Source organism: Microtus oregoni, unplaced genomic scaffold (assembly GCF_018167655.1).
Source record: "Microtus oregoni isolate MIOR12 unplaced genomic scaffold, Mior012 000025F_ref0000491, whole genome shotgun sequence".
Taxonomy (NCBI): Eukaryota; Metazoa; Chordata; class Mammalia; order Rodentia; family Cricetidae; genus Microtus; species Microtus oregoni.
Genome location: NW_024543084.1, coordinates 26,199,482 through 26,216,439, shown reverse-complemented (window position 1 = coordinate 26,216,439; position 16,958 = coordinate 26,199,482). Strand labels below are relative to the sequence as shown.

Here is a 16,958-nt window from a genome sequence, read left to right as displayed (position 1 = left end):
GGGCGGTGGTGGCGCACGCCTTTAATCCCAGCACTTGGGAGGCAGAGGCAGGCAGATCTCTGTGAGTTCGAGACCAGCCTGGTCTACAAGAGCTAGTTTCAGGACAGGCTCCAAAACCACAGAGAAACCCTGTCTCGAAAAAAAACAAAAAAAAAAAAAAGAAAAAGAAAAAAAAAAGAAAAAGAAAATGGTAACCCAGAGTGGGTGTGGCCACACAGGAAAACGCAAAGATGCCGAGGTAGGTTTGATTCCTGTTTATTCAGAGAGTCGGGTGGAGATGGGGAAAGATCAGCTGTGTCCTCCGGGTGCTGTCAGATGCGGATGTGGAAGGTGCTGTGAGGAAGGAGAGATGTCACTGAGAGTTCCCAATGGACACTGGGACCCCAGGGGCAAGTAGGGATTCACAGAGATGTGGACACCCTAGAAATCGCCAACAGTCCCCATGGGACTTAGGCTAGAGGTCAACATCGGGGTCATCCCTCAGGTGGCTTCCATGTTATGTTTTTAAAACATCTATCTATTTATTTATTATTTGTGTGTGGAGTGTGCCTGGGTCTGTGTATATGCAGCATGTTAAATGCAGGAGCCTGCAGAGGCCAGAAGAGAGCGTCGTGTTCCCTGGATCTAGAGTTACAGACAGTTGTGAGCCACCATGTGGGTGCTGGGAACCTCCCCAGCCCTGCAGTCGGGGCTCCGTGTCAGCCACGCACCTTCCCAGCCCTGCAGTCGGGGTTCTGACCCTACTCCAGGATGCCCAAGACAGCTGTGTGACAGTTCACAGCAAAACTGTGGCAGGTGACAGACACACTGCTTCTGTCCACAGATGCCCACAGCCTCCTGGTTATGGTCCTTGGACAAAGTGGGCTGAAGCCACAGAATCTGGGGTCGTTCCCTGCGGTCTCAGACGGTGCAGCAGGAATTCTCATCCCTGGGTCTGAACCTGCACCTGAGGAAGTCTGGTGCCCGCAGGATCATGTTTTGGAAGTCCTCCAGGGACAGCCGCCCATCATGGTCGCTGTCTGCTTCATCCAGCACCTTCTCACAGACCAGGGTCACCTCCTCAGCACTCAGCTCCCCACGGGTGAGCCTGGTCACCGTCTGCTCCAGGTCCCACGCGCAAATGTAGTCATCATTGTTGAAGTCTGTGAGGTGAGGCCGATAGTAGGGCTGGGGAGAGCAGGCGGCAGGAGGACGCCCAGGCACTGAGAGCAATCCCAGCCACTGTGACAACTGTTTCTCTTACTTATACGACACTCATTACATGTCAGGCACCATGATGACTGATTTTCTCTTATGTAAGCAAGCATTAATTGAGTGCCTTCTGTTTGCCAGCTGTTGGGATAACTTTTCATCTATCCATCCATTCAGTGAACTGATTTAGCCCTCACTGTGTCAGGCACCATGTCTGCTCATTTAAGAAATAGTTACGGGCTGGAGAGATGGCTCAGTGGTTAAGAGCATTGCCTGCTCTTCCAGAGGTCCTGAGTTCAATTCCCGGCAACCACATGGTGGCTCACAACCATCTGTAATGAGGTCTGGTGCCCTTTTCTGGCCTGCAGACATATACACAGACAGAATATTGTGTGCATAATAAATAAATAAATATTTAAAAAAAAAAAGAAAAAAAGAAATAGTTACTAGGTGCCTACTGTGTGGCATATGTGTTAATTCTTTCTTTCTTTCTTTCTTTCTCTTTTTGCATTCATTCATCTAACACGTACTAAGCACGAACTGTGTACCGGGCATCACGATGGCTGCTTTTTATTCATTTGCTGACTTTACAGCCACTGTCGTCGTGATTTGTCATTCATCAACCCCCACACATGCTAAAAGAGTGTGAAAGGGTGTTTTAAGTGTTTAGACCTGCGCCCACGCATGAGCTCCGCACGTGCTCCTGATGACCTTCACAGCAGACGTGGCTGGGACAGGGACACCCAGGACATGCCCAGGAGCACGAGTGGATCATCAGCTATGGAGTCTGTGAGCTGTTGGGGCCTGGGAGAGTTTTACAGGTTCATTTACTGAGCGCCTGCTGTTCTTCATTGACTCGCTTGCCTATTGAGTACCTGTTATGGGCCAGGCCCTGAGGAAGTGCTACTATTCCACATTCCCTCATTCAGAAAATACCGAACACCTATATGCACTCTGATAGATGGGGATATGGCTCAGGGCGGAGCCCCTGCCTAGAATCCCCAGTGAGGGACTGGGGGCGGGCTCAGGGGTGGAGCCCCTGCCTACAACCCCCCCCCAGTGAGATGCTGAGGGCGTGGCTCGGGGCGGAGCCTCTCTACAACCCCCAGTGGGATGCTGGGGGCGTGGCTCAGGGGCGGAGCCTCTGCCTACAACCCCCCCCCCCCAGTGAGATGCTGGGAGCGTGGCCTAGGGGTGGAGCCCCTGCATAGGCTTCCCAGTAAGGGGCTGTAGATGGTCACAGCAAAAGCAAACGTCCTGAGGCTGGAAGCATTTGACAAATTCAAGAAAGGATGAACCTAATGTGGCTGGAATAGGGTACAAGGAGGTCTAGGATGGGTGGAGGTCAGGGCTGTGTGGGCATTGGAGTCCCTGGGGAGATGAGCATTAGATGGTCTCTGTCTGGTTCCCACCCCAGGGCCCCACGCACCATAAATCTTAAAGGCGTAGTAGGCCTTCAGGTCCCGGGGAGCCATCTCACTCATCACTGAGAACATATCGAGAAAGTTCTCTAAGGTCATGTGACCATCCCCATCTTGAGAGAAGACCTGTGCAATCCTCTGGCGGAAAGGGTTGTCCTGGCGACAAGAAGACAAATACCTGCTCTGCAGTGCCCCCCATCCCCACGGGTATCATCCCTGCCCCAATCCCCAGGACCTAGGGGTCTGGGACAGGAAGTCAGGCTCCTACACCTGCGCACCCCAGTTCCAGTTCCACAAGATCCTTGTGACCCAAGGGAGCCAATCAGAACCTGACATTCACTTGCAAGCCACAACAGACCAGAGGGACACGTGACTCAAACTAATCAATCAGATACTTCCTGAGGTTTGTACCTCTTTCCAGAGGGGAGTTTTCTAATCTAATTTTAGTGTGTGACCCTCTTATATCCCCTCTTGGAGGGAAACATCTTTGTTCCTTTGTTGTTTTTGAGACAGGGGTTCTCTGTGAATCCCTGGCCTCGAACTCACAAAATCCTCCTGCCTCTGCTTCCTGAGCGCTGGGATTAAAGGCGTGCGCCACCACTGCCTGGCAGAAGGAAACTTCTTAAGGCACAGATGTAGAAAGGGAAGAGAAATGAAGATATGCTCTAGGACTGTGGTTCTCAGCCTTCCCAGTGCTGTGACCCTTGACACAGTTCCTCATGTTGTAGTGACCCCCAACCATAAAACTATTTTTGTTGCTACTTTATAACTAATTTTGATACTGTTATGAGTCATAATGTAAATATCTGTGTTTTCCAATGGTCTTGGACCCCTGTCAAAGGGTCATTTGACCCCCAAAGGGATCACTGGTCTAAGGGAAGGAGAAACATTTCACCCTGCAGGGTAGTTCATTAAGCCCTGAAGCACAGGACTCAATGTAGCCTCAGGAAGTCCCTGAAACTGACCGGATTCACTGGCCCCTTCTTCTCCAAGAGCAGAGATCTCTAAGGACTGCTGAGAGATGCTCTCAGACAAGCGGGGCTGCTTAAAAGAGGCTCAGCCATGAAGAGGTCTAGGCCAACTGAGTCACTTGGAGGGGACACTCTCAAATCTGCTGAGCTGCCTGCAGGCTGTGCAGGGCACTCCAGGTTCCCAGCTCTGTAAGATGTCACTTGCACTGGGGTGGACTTTGGTGATGCAGCTGTCTGTGAGTCATTTTTGCTTCTGTAAGGAACTGGGATGGTTGGAAGAAGAATGGCCCCTTAGGCTCATATATTTGAGTGCTTAGTCATCAGGGAGTGGCACTACTTGAGAAGAACTAGAAGGTGTGACCGTGTTGGAGGAAGAGTGTCACAGAAGGCAGGCTTTGAGGTTTCCAAAGTCCAAGCCAGGCCCAGTGGCTCTCCTTCATCCTGCTACCTGTGGATCCAGATGTAGAAATCTCAACCTCTCCAGCATCATGCCTGCCTGTGTACCACCTTGTTCCCTGCCATGGTAAAGGACTAAACCTCTGAAACCGCAAGCAAGCTCCAATAAGAGCTGCCATGGTAAAGGTGTCCCTTCACAGCAACAGAACAGTGACCAAGACAGAACTCCACTGGTTCACCAAGTTGGGCTTTGGTAATAATGTGCTTTGGTCTGCCAGCTGGGTGAGTAAATGTCTATTCATATTTCCCAAGGATTGGTGCCACAACCACCTCTGAGTGACACCACAAGACAGTGTCAGATCCCGTGGAGCTGGGTTACAGGTGGTTTTCTCCATACACACACACACATTCTCCCCATCCACACGAGCCCATATTCCCGACACACATCACCCCCCCACACACACACTGCCCCTACACACACACACACACACACACACTCCACACACACATATGCTGCCACCACCACAAAAACACATCCCCCTTTCCCACACAAAACACGGATTCTGCATCAACACATACACATACCCACACATTTTGCCCACACATACATACATTCCCCTCAGAACACACCCGCATAACCTCCCGCATCCCCTCCACACACATCCTCACACACACAAACATCGCCCCCCACATACACATCCCCCCACACTGCCCACGCACATCCCCCATACACATACACATTCCCTCACTCTCCCACACACATTCCCTGACACGCACACATTCCTCACCCACACATCACACACACACACACATCCCCCCCACATCCCCCCCACATATCCCCCCTCTCTGCCTTATCCTCCCGCACCCTTAGATGTCTCCTTCCCAACTTTCTGAATTCATCTTCCTTTCTTTGTTTTCTTCTTTTCTTTTTCTTTTCTCTCTCTCTCTCTCTCTCTCTCTCTCTTTTTTTTTTTTTTTTGTAGCAGCTCACTGCGTGACTGACTTGGAACTTGCTATGTAGCTCAGCCCAGCCTCACACTCAAACAGAGACCTGCTTGCCTCTACAGGAGATCTGTGTGCCACCACACTCCAGCCCACGGCCTCGTCTCTCTCGTGGCAGCTATGTGTCTCTCTGAGCCCTGTTTTCTTTTCTGTGGGTGCCAGCAGCTCCTACCTCACAAGAACATGATGCAGACACCTCTGTCCCCAGGCCCAGGCATACCTTCAGCTCTGGCATGCTGCCAATCAGCTCATAGGGAACCTTCACCTCAGGACAAGTGGTATAGTCTAGGGGTACCAGCTGGGGAGCCAGGTCCTGGTAGCGATAGAAGAGTCTGGTGTGGGGAGAGAGAAGCCAGGAAAGGCTGAGAGCCAGGAAGCAGTAGGGACTTATCCCTCCCCTTACACACTTGCAGTTCCTCCACAAGGAAGGACACTGGGTCCCCAGGAGCCCAGGCCGGAGTCTGACCCTTGAGCACACAGAGCCGGAGATTGGCACCTCTATTGCCCTCCCCACAGACAAGGCCAAGGTGGAGAGGGGAAGCAGAAACAAGGGAAGGAGGAAGGGCTTCCTGGAGGAGGAGGCATTGGTGTTGGGCTTACAAGGAGGAGCAGGAGTTGACTTGGAAGATGGAGCTAGAGGGAGGTACCAATGACTGATCGATCATTCCAGAGCCAATATTTGAGGGACCTGGCTATAGAACCTATACAATTGATTATTACATCAGCAGGATCCTGCCTCTACTGACTCCCCCACCCAAGTCTCAGGCTTCCTTCATTCTCTCCATGCTAGGAGGCAGGTTTCCCCAAGGGGCAGGGCACAAACAGCTAGTTTTTGAAACAAAGTCTCCCTATATAGTCTAGGCTATCTCCCTATATAGTCTAGGCTATCTCCCTATGTAGTCTAGGCTATCTCCCTATGTAGTCTAGGCTATATCACACTCTTTCTGCTTCAGCTCCCTAAGGGTGGGGATGGCAGGCCTCTAGTTGGATTTTTTTTAAAAAAGAGAATCTACAAAACATTGGTGATGGTGTACCCTCCTTAAGGTGCACAATAAACCTCAAAGAGGCCATCCTTAGCATCTCTGATGTTCCCAAGTTGATAAGAACTTTCTCAGAGGGACAAGGATGTCCCCAGGTTTTCTCATGACTACATACCTGAGGACAGCTGGTGAGCCTCAGTCCTAACCCCATCCCCTTGTATGGGCTGCTAGTGTTTATCTCTCCTCTGAAAATATTTTTACAGTTATGTATTTATTTGTGTATATGTATGTATATGTACATGTTACAGTGCATATATCAGGGTCAGAGGACAGCTTATGGGAGTGGATTCTCTCCTACCGTATGAGCCCTGGGGTTTGAACTTAGTTCTCAGGCTTGGCAGCAAGTCTCTTTTTTTGCTGAGCTGTATCGAGGACCCACAGTTTGTCTTTCTTTGTGGCATCCAGCGAGTCCCTCTCTCCTCCCAGTCTCAGTTTTTCTGTTTGACAGTCTGGAAGTTGGAGCCAGTCGAAATGCCAGACTCACCAGGATTCTGCCTGTGTGCCCCGGAAATGGAAGTCCTCCGTGCCCAGGCTTCATGATGGCCAACGTGGCCGTGCCAACTGTCCTCACACAGATAAAGGGCTGATGGGTGAGAAGTGTGCCCATCAATAATAGATGCTCTGTGTCCACACAAGAGGGGCTCGGCCCTGAGCACCCCAGAGCTGAACCCCAGCCAGCTTGGGTTTCATGGCTCCAAGTCACGGATAATGGTCCGACAGAAGGATGACACAGGAGGTTCATCTGGGCTCAAGCCAGGTCCGCAGTCACCCAGGAGCCACCCACCCGCACCAGGACCTCCTCTACGCCACTCACAGCTCAGAGCTGGAGCTCAACTCTGCCCTGAACTCCAGCCTCTAAATGCCAGTGAGCCTCCCCAAGGCTCGGCCCCTTCCTTGGCTCTTTGCTACCTTTGTACAAAACTCTGCCCGTGTGACAGAATGAGACTCCCCAGCCAGCCATCTCTACCCTGGAGGCAACATCCACATCAAAGCTTTAAGCCTGCCGGTGCTACAGCTTGGCTCCCTTCACACCACAGAAGATCCCGAGCATGATGGAGCACACTTGTGATCCCAGCACTCCGGGAGAGGCAGGCAGATCTCGGTGAGTTTGAGGCCAGCCTGGTCTATAGAGCAACTTTCAGGATAGTCAGGGTTACACAGAGAAACCATGCTTTGAAATAAAAACAAAAAAGGAAAAGGAAAAAAGAGAAACCATCCAAAAAAAAAAAAAAACAAAAACCAAAAAACAAAACAAGGGGAACCAAAATGATGAAATGGATCATCTGGTAAAGACACTTGCTGACTTGCCGCCAAGCCTGATGACCCGAGCTTCACCCCTAAGACCCACATGGTGGGAGGAGAACATCTGAGCCATCTGGATTCCATCCCCAGCACCCAAGGGGGTAGAAAATAACTAACTCCACAAACTGTCATCTGACTGCTACACATGCATCATGGCACGTGTTACACACATCTGCACATTCACATCATACTCCCTGCAGGGCCCAGACCCTCACCCAACCCCCTCCCTGCTTTGACAGCCATGACAGGCTGCGGAAAAGACCCAGTAAGATGTAGGCCCCTGACTCCGCAGGATGTGCTGAGCCCTCAACCTTGCCCGTCCTTACCCTAATTACTGGGAAGAACCTGCCAGGTATCCTCCATGTGGTAGGGCACCAATCAGAGGATGGTGGAATGCAGTACCGCCCCCACCCCCATGTCCTCCAGGTATAGCCACCTTTCCGCAGCTGACCAATCAGCTCAAGACAGAGTCCCAGAGTCCCCTAGCCCAGAGGTGTGTGCCAGTCCTGAGACTGTTACTCTGCCACTAGAAGACCTCCTCCTTGCTCTACCCCCAATATATACCCTGCCCCATTGCAGCTCAGGGGGCTCTCCTACTCCACCCACTGTGTCGGATGGACAGAGGACCCAAATTAACTCATAATTAAAAAGACTCTTTGCTTTTGCATCGGATCTGGTCTCTTGGTGGTTTGTGGGGAGGGGGTCCATACTCTGGGCACAACACTTCCTACAATAATATTTAAAAAAAAAAAAAAAAACTGCAACCAGCTACAATGGCACACACTTGAGAGGTAAATTTGAGGCTAGCCCAGGCTCCTTCTCAAACAAAACAGAACAACAAAAAGATTTCACAAAGCCCCGGCAGTGACTAGAAGGTTGTTTTGGGGTGTCACCTCCCCCACTGACCTCATGATCTCCTTCCTCGTGAAGAAAGTACAGTCCTGTGGAAGAGAAATGACTTGGCCCAGTCCTGTCTCTGGTGGTGTCTCCACGTAACCCTTCAGTGGCTCCGAACACACACAGATGTCACAAACGAGGCTCTGCTGAGACTCTTGGCTACCTGGAACCCAGACCAAGCTGCACCAGCTGGCAGGACCCGCCACCCACACCCACCTGGTATTCCTCCAGCTGCTCGTGAGTGAACACAGTCTGCTTGTTGCCCATGCTGGGGACCACAGTCTTGAATCCACTGGAACTGAAATTACAGGTGGCTTCTCAGGGGCATCCAGGCACATAGTGTCTGAGCAGATGTCCCTGCCCTGGCTGTCACCCGCCCACCCATCCAGTCACCCCAAGCTTAGTGAAGCTCAAGTTACAGTCTGGCTCTCTGGGCAACCATTTGAATGTGTCCCCAGGTGAGCAATGAGGGCTGTGGGAGGTCACAGAGGAGCCAGGCTCATCTCCATCTGATGAGACTGGTGGCCCAGGACACCTTCAGGAGAAGGCCAAACACACACCCCAGCTCAAACCCCAGCTTTCCCCCTGTAGCTATGTGGCCCTGGATAACTGTCTCACTTCTCTGAACCCTGTTTGTGAAATGGAAATTACATTAGCTTCTATATCATAGGATCAGTCTAAAGGTGACAGATGTTACGTTGAGTGTGGCTGAGACAGGAGAGTCCTGAGCTTAAGGTCAGCTTGAAGCAACATAGTTAGACCTTATGGGGGGGGGGGAGGGAGAGGGAGAGGGAGAAAGAGGAGGAGGATCCAGGCCATGGTTGCACACAACACTTGGGAGGCCATCTCTGTGAATCCAAGGCCAGCCTGGTCTACAGACCAAGTTCCAGGATAGCCAGGGCCACACAGAGAAACCCATCTCAAAGAAAAAAAAAAGAGGAGGAAGAGGAGGGAGGAAGGGAAGGAGGGAAGTAGACTAGGGAGATGGCTCAGCCAATAAAGGTCTTTCTGTGTACATACGACCCTTACTGGTGAGGTGTGGGTGGGGTGAGTCTGGGTGGAAGAAGACAGGGCGATCCCTGGGGCTCACGGGCCAGCCAACCTGGCCAATCACTGAGCTCTGTGTTAGTGAGAGACTCTGGCTTAAAAAGAAAGGATAGTGAGCAATAGAGGAAGATACCAGGCCGTACACAAACACTACACAAGGAAACAGGAGAGGAGGGACAACTGACTGGCTGCTGGTCAGGAGCAAGGACAGATGCAGCGAGATGAAGCATGCAGTGAACACTACAGTCCTTGTAGTGCTGAGTTAGATGAAGAAAGAGAGCCAAAGTCTAAAGCTGAGACCCTGCCGTGCTGGTGATCCGGGAAGAGGGAACAGCAACCGAGAAAATGCTGCCGTATGCTTTTGACCTGATTTACAATGCCAGGCACGAGTCCCCTAATGCAGCACACACATCTGGCCCAGCAGGTCAGTGGTGCAGCACACCACAGCCGCAGTTAAGGAAAACGATCGGCCCCGACACCAACCTCCAGTCTGGAATGGGAGAACTGGCTAGCCAGAGTCTGTCTCCTCAGCAAGAGGGTCTAATGTTCTAGTTCTGCCTGGATAACCAACAAGCCATTTCTTTTTCTTTTTCTTTTCTTTTTTTTTTTTTTTTTTTGGATTTTTCGAGACAGGGTTTCTCCGTAGCTTTTGGTTCCTGTCCTGGAACTAGCTCTTGTAGACCAGGCTGGCCTCGAACTCACAGAAATCCGCCTGCCTCTGCCTCCCGAGTGCTGGGATTAAAGGCGTGCACCACCACTGCCCGGCCCAACAAGCCATTTCTCTGTTCAGGTGTATTTTATACTAAAAGTGGGGAATAAGGTAAAAGGTTAAATAGTTCATTTTTCTTTCCTTCCTTTGAGATTACAAAGTAGCAGGTTTCCAACTGTGGTCCACACCCATAGCTCATTCTGGGTGGTCGTCCCCACTTCCCCACCCCTGACTCAGTGGGCTAGGCTGTCAGAAGCTGCCTTTGTCACGCTCGGGTACAGGGAAGAAGCTGGACGTTATGCCTCTAGTTGTGGCCACTCCTTTCTACACAACCTGCTTTAGTTACCGCTGTGTGAAGATACTGGATGGTTCTTGCTCCTTTCTTCCTCCCAGCCTCCCCTCCACTCCTCCTCCCTCCTCCTCCTAGTCCACCCCCTCTTCCTCTTGTCTCTTGTCAGGGACCAGCCCTGGCAAAAAACATTTCTCATCACAATAGCCACAAATAAAATAAGATATCTTGAAGTAACTCTTAACTAAACAAACGGGAAAACCTGTATGACAAGAATTTTTAATCTTTGAAGAAAGAAACTGAAGACACAGAAAATGGAAAGATCTCCTATTCTCTTGGGAAGGTAGAAACAACATAGTGAAAATGACAATCTTACCAAAAGCAATTTACAGATTCAATGCAAATGCCCATTAAAATTACAGCAAAATTCTTTACAGACCTCGAAAGAACAAACTTAACTTTATATGGAGAAACAAAAACTCAGGATAGCCGAAACAACCCTGTACAATAAAGGAACTTCTAAGGGCATCACAATCTCTGACTTTAAAGTTCACTACACAGCCACAGTTACTGAAAACAGCTTGATATTGGCATAAAGACAGACAGGGGGACGCAAGGAACTGATATCAGTCCACACACCTACCAACAGCAGATTTTTGACAAAGAAGCAAAAAAATGTGCAGTGGAAAAAAGAAGGCATAGTTAACCTGCTTATTTTTTATTCCTAACTGTCCTGAAGCTGCAGCTTCCTGAGGCTACCGTTTTTGCAGCCTTTCTGTTTAGACTTGACTCTTAGCTGAAGCCTAGCTGTGCACCAAGGGGCAGGGCACAGCCCCTCAGTCCTCTGCTTGGCTTGGCCTTCCTGCTGTACTAGGGAGCAGGGAGTGCCCATTCCTCATTCCTTGCTCTGCCTGGGCATAGGCCATGCCGTGTTGGGGCGGCTGGGACATATGCAGGATCTCTGGTGTCTGCCGGCGTGACTACTCTAAGACCGTAGCATGCGGTCACAAGCTCCCGCAGGTGTAGCTGCGCCGATTTTTACTATCCTTGCCTTTTTATTTTAACTTGTAATCATAAAATTAGGAGAATTCTTGAACCCTCTCCTCTGTAAAAGCTCTGTAATTACCCGTATAAGCTCCTTGGCTCATGGGTCAAATCATAGCTTCTATGCATCTCTATTGACCTGCTCTGTGCGCTGACTGGGAGTTAAAAATTAGCTCTCTAAACTTTCTTTGTCTCCTGCTTGCCTTTCTGGCTTCACTGCGCAGGCGGGGTAGATTCAGCTGGCTATGACGCTTGTGCAAGGCCTTCCACAATCTCAGAGGTAACCTAGGTGATTCTTGGGCCAAAGGCCGTATTCCCTTCGTTCTTCCCACCCTTTCAGAAGCTACAGGGGGAAAAAGCAGCAGCGTAGGAGAAGTTGGTCCTCACCCTGGCCTCTCCAAATCCCGGGGGTGGGGGTGGGGGGTGGGGGGTGGGGCAAAGCTGATGCCTCTGGGTACACAGCCAGCACAAGGGCAGGAATATGCTATTTTCAAACTCTAAATATCTCTGCCCTTGTTTCTTCTGGTCCACTTTAGCTCCTTTAGCTATCAACATACATAACTGAATATGATCTCCTTGTCCCACATTTATAACTATAAAAGTTTTACTCCAGATTTACTCTCCTGCTTCTCTCTTTTGCCTTTTAAATTCTACTACTTAAATCTGAGCGCTCATCACTCACTTATGTGGTGCAATTTTCTCTCACAGGTTCCTCACATCCTCCTCCGTATGTCTGGTCATTCTTTCATGTTTTTCAGGGTTCACCAGTAAGCCCCACATTGGGCGCCATTTGTTGGGGATCAGCCCTGACATAAATCATTTTTTATACCGGAGTGGAGGCTTGGGAATGAGACACTATTCAGACAGGATCGGGAGGGAGTTCGGGGATCATTCAGATCCTGACTATCTGAAATCACATTCTGAAAAATCACCTGCATTTATTTTCCAAACAGCTTTTATATCAAGGTGAACAGAGGGAACAGGTAATGCAAACTTCCTTAGCATTGTTTCCTAGCGGGGGAGGGGACGACTTTGGTCACGTCTATACCTGTTGTCATGTCTATGCCTAGTTTGTCATTTAGACTGAAAAACATCTCTTCCATCAAAAGGCTAGGCAACCACCTTCTGTGTGGCAGGTGCCAATTGCACCTTGTCAGTTGCTCAGAATTCTCTGACTAAGAGACAGTGTAGGAATATGGGCCTGCATGATTTGGCCCCTACAGTCTCCCCTTCTCACCCCTCCTCTCCCCCTCCTCTTCCTCTCCTCTCCCCATCTTCTCTCCCTTCTCTCCCCTCCTCTCCTCCTCCTCTCCCCTCCTCTCCCCCTTCTCTTCCCTCTTCTCCCCTTCTCACCCTTGCCTCTCCCCTTCTCACTCCCTCCTCTCCCCTCCTCTTCCTCTCCTGATGGAGGAAGGTCATTGGTTAAATAAAAAGAAACTGCTTGGCCCTCATTGGTTAGAAGATAGGTGGGAGGAGTAAACAGAACAAAACGCTGGGAGGAAGAGGAAGTGAACTCAGACTCCACAGCTCTCCTCTCAGGAGCAGACGCCTCAGAGAGATGCCATGCTCCGCTCTCCCGGGCAGATGCACACGATGAAGCAAGCCGCCAGATTAGACATGCTGAATCTTTCCCAGTAAGACCGGTGCTCACAGATTATTAGAGATGGGTTGATCGGGATGTGAGAATTAGCCTGTAAGGGCTAGAGCTAAAGGGCCAAGCAGTGTTTAAATGAAAAAAAAAAGGCTTTAACTTTAACATAGCAAAATTACATATAACAAACTTTTATCAAGTAAAAGTTACAATAATCTTTATCATAACTAAGGAAAACTATAACTATAACTAACTATTCTTAACTCCATCAAAGATTCCAGAAAGATACAATACTACCTAAGCAAACAAGAAAAAAGCAACTTTTAAAACTCTAGAAATGACAGAGACATCTCGCTGCCTGGACAGTCACCCAAAGTTCCTCTGTACCGTTGGGGCATCCATCTTCAGCCTTCCGGCCCATTTGTAGTAATACGGGCGGCGGGCCTGCTTTTCGTCCCGCCTGGCTCCCGCACAGCTAGCTTTACACCAGAAATAACAACACACAAACTGTATTCATTTAAACACTGCTTGGCCCATTTCTATCTAGCCTCTTCTAGGCTAACTCTCGCACCTGAACTAGCCCATTTCTTAAAATCTGTGTAGCCCATGAGGTGGCTTACCAGGGAGATTCTAACCTACCTCCAACCTGGGTTGGAGCTTCATCGCATGCGTCTGGCCGGGCGAGGGGAGCATGGCATCTCTCTGAGGCGTCTGCTCCCGAGAGGAGAGCTGTGGAGTCTGAGCTCACTTCCTCTTCCTCCCAGCATTTTGTTTTGTTTACTCCTCCCACCTATCTTCTAACCAATGAGGGCCAAGCAGTTTCTTTTTATTTAACCAATGACCTTCCTCCATCACCCTCCTCTCTCCCTCCTCTCCCCTCCTCTCCCCCTCCTCTCCCCTCCTTGCCTCCTCCTCTCCCCTCCTCTGCCCCTCCTCTCCCCCTTCTCTTCCCTCCTCTCCCCTTCTCACCCTTTGATGTGGGAGTGATTTCTTATTAATAAAGAAACTGCCTAGACCCATTTGATAGGCCAACCCTTAGGTAGATGGAGAAAACAGAACAGAATGCTGGGAGAAAGAAGCTGAATCATGAGTCGCCATGATTCTCCCACTCCAGGCAGATGCAGGTTAAGATCATTCCTGGTAAGCCAGCTCGTGGGCTACACAGATTAATAGAAATGGGTTAGATCGATATGTAAGAGCTAGCCAATAAGAAATTGAAACTAATGGGCCAGGCAGTGTTTAAAAGAATATAGTTTCCATGTAATTATTTCGGGTAAAGCTAGCCGTGCGGGCGGCCGGGTGCCGGGCACGCAGCCTGCCACTCTTATTTCAACAGAGTGGCACCCAGCGTGGTAATGAACTCCACATAAAACCTGAGAGTGCTTAATTTTAATCAGAGGAAAAAAAAAAACAGAATTTAACACAGCTTTTGGCTGTTAGTTGGTGGCGTGCTGTAGAGAGATTTTCTGATTCAGCATCAGCAGCATAAAAAACGCTGCGTCATTTTAAAGCGCGGCTTCTTGGGGCTGTGCTGCCAGCCTGAACTCTGGCTTTAAAGCATTTCAATGGATTTTATGGGACTGGATGTTTCTTTTCCCACTTGGGATCAGAAGGAGAGTGCTCTGAGACTTTGCTGATGGCTCAGCGCTCCCAGCCTGCACCCGGGCAGACGGCAGAATCAGGCTTAGGAAGGCGGAAGAAGTGTTTTCAGACTGCGCAGTGCTCTGCGTGTCAGATTTGGATGTAACTTGGATGAAAAGAATTTCTGTGCTGCACGCTCAGTCTCAGAATTAAAGTGCTGAGTGCTGCTCCTACCTGGCGGCCCCAGAGCTAGCACAAAATGGTACGTCCTCCATTTTGCAATTTTCCTGACTCAGCAGAAGGAAAAAACTGGCTGTTTTAAAATGCCGGCTTTCTGGGCTGTGCCGCCATTGTGATCTCTGTCTGGCTCCTGCGGGAGACAGAGCTTTTGAATGGAGCATTTGGAGTAATGTGCTACGGCTTGGTTGATGGCAATGTGGACTGCTGTGTGCCTGGAACTGTGTGTGGCTCAGGGGCACCAAATGACTCTGAGGCTGGAGCAGCTGCTCCATGCTGAACTGTGCTGACCTCAGGCAGGAACTACCATAATTATCATAATAACAGTGCAGTTAAGGTTTAGACTTGGCAGTAAACAGGTAGTACCGTATTACCTCTACATGGTGCAACTTAAGTTTTTAAGAACTGCTTAACATTTTAAGAAATGCTCCTGAATAGTAAAAAAAAAAAATGTTACATATTCACAATAAAACAGATTTGGACATAAAAGACAACACTGGCCGGGCGGTGGTGGCGCACGCCTTTAATCCCAGCACTCGGGAGGCAGAGGCAGGCGGATCTCTGTGAGTTCGAGGCCAGCCTGGTCTACAAGAGCTAGTTCCAGGACAGGAACCAAAAGCTACGGAGAAACCCTGACTCGAAAAATCAAAAAAAAAAAAAAAAGACAACACTGTTGGATGAATGTATGTAGGCTTGAGAGGGAGAAGAAAAAGAATATAGAGAATAAAGTTAATGGTTTAAAAAAAAAGGTAAAGTCTTTAAAGAGACAGAGTACAGATAGTTATAGATTAAGAGAAATAAAGTAAAAATAAGCCACGTAAAAATGGAAAATTCACAGAGAGTCTGGATTATGTACATTGTGTTTTCTTTAAAATTTTTGACTGTAAAGGAGCTAAGTACAGACAGACATTTCATTATATGGGCTGCCAAGTGGAACCAGAATGGATATCATGAGGGTATGACTTCAGAATTTGGGTCTAAGGATATGATGCTTTGGAAAGGGTCTTCTTTTGTTTTCACAGAGGACCAGACCCTGTGGATTGCATCTATCCTGATATGGTATGATAGACCACGACCTCCCGAAAAGTTCCTGTGAACACCCTCAAAAAATTACTTCACTCAACTGCCAACTGAGATAAACCTGTCACACAGGTTACACCCTAAATGATCTGATTAACAGCGCCCCCATTCAGCAGAAAGCAGTTTGGAGAGAAAAAACTGCACCCATGTTCCCAAAATATTGTTTATAAATGTTCTTTACATTTAAAGGGGGAAATGATATATGTATGAATAATTTGCATTGGTATGGATTTTAAGGTCAATTTTGTTATATGTATATGTATTTCTGATCTTGATTAAGGTATTGTGATTGTGTAGTTCATTTTTAAAATGTAATATATAATTAGGAAATATAGGTTGTTGATGGATAGTCATAAATAATAGTCAAATTTGTAGTCATGTCACTTAGATTTTCTAGATATATAGAGATATATTTCAGATAGGCATTCTTCATATCTCTCAAAGGCTGCAGAATATGGCATTTAAACTATTTTAATAACTTAGGACTTTTCATGACAATGAGACATGTCTGCTCCTGGCGGCACCAATCTACTTCGAGAGGAAGATGGGCATCGAAGAGGATCCTTATGGAGTTTGATAGCCATTTGGGCAAGAAACTGCTCTTGCCTGGACTGTTGCATAAAATGGACACAGAGAACCCGCAGAGAGAGGACTGCTGAACTTGCCTAAAGGTGAGACGGTCTTTCAGGGTTCCTGACTAAGAGTCTACGAGACATTCTGCAGGACACAGCAGAAAGTGACTGAACTGTCTTTGGAATTTCCTGCTTGATGAAAATGTCTGCTGGATACTATGGGCCTGAAGGCTGAAGATGGATGCCCCAACGGTACAGAGGAACTTTGGGTGGCTGTACAGGCAGCGAGATGTCTCTGACATTTCTAGAATTTTAGAAGTTACTTACTTTTTGTTTGCTTAGATAATATTATATCCTTCTGGAGTCTTTGATGGAGTTGAAGAATGGATACATAGTTGTAGTTTTCCTTAGTTATGATGAAAGATAAAGTAGATAATAAATATTATAACTGTAATTCTTACTTGATAACTGTTTTGTTATATGTAATTTTACTATGTTAAAGTTAAAGCCTTTCTTTTTTGTTTAAACAGAAAAAGGGGAAATGATGTGGGAGTGATTTCTTATTAATAAAGAAACTGCCTAGGCCCC

At 48.5% G+C, this 16,958-nt stretch overlaps 1 protein-coding gene across 2 annotated transcripts; it reads right to left on the bottom strand.

Annotated features, from left to right (window-relative positions):
- Positions 1–242: 242 nt before the first annotated feature.
- On the bottom strand, positions 243–8,487 carry Cib3 (calcium and integrin binding family member 3). Of its 2 annotated transcripts, XM_041675152.1 has the most exons (6): positions 8,437–8,487; positions 8,230–8,264; positions 5,202–5,313; positions 2,621–2,768; positions 947–1,142; positions 243–333 (listed from the first exon to the last, which is right to left on the bottom strand). In XM_041675152.1, the coding sequence occupies exons 1-6, from the start codon at positions 8,485–8,487 to the stop codon at positions 312–314; spliced, it is 564 nt and encodes a 187-aa protein (XP_041531086.1). In that variant the 3' UTR covers positions 243–311. The 2 variants fall into 2 exon arrangements, with proteins under 2 accessions (XP_041531086.1, XP_041531087.1); XM_041675153.1 differs by lacking the exons at positions 5,202–5,313; positions 8,230–8,264.
- Between the last annotated feature and the right edge of the window lie 8,471 nt (positions 8,488–16,958).

What these genes read in the sequence shown, in the direction of transcription:
- Cib3 (XM_041675152.1), bottom strand. Translation starts at nt 8,487, where the DNA reads ATGGGCAACAAGCAGACTGTGTTCACTCACGAGCAGCTGGAGGAATAC. An exon ending in GCAGCATGCCAGAGCTGAAG is followed by an intron (nt 2,769 to 5,201) that starts GTATGCCTGGGC and finishes TCTTGTCGCCAG; the next exon opens with GACAACCCTTTCCGCCAGAG. An exon ending in CGGGCACCAGACTTCCTCAG is followed by an intron (nt 334 to 946) that starts GTGCAGGTTCAG and finishes CCTTCCTCACAG; the next exon opens with CACCTTCCACATCCGCATCT.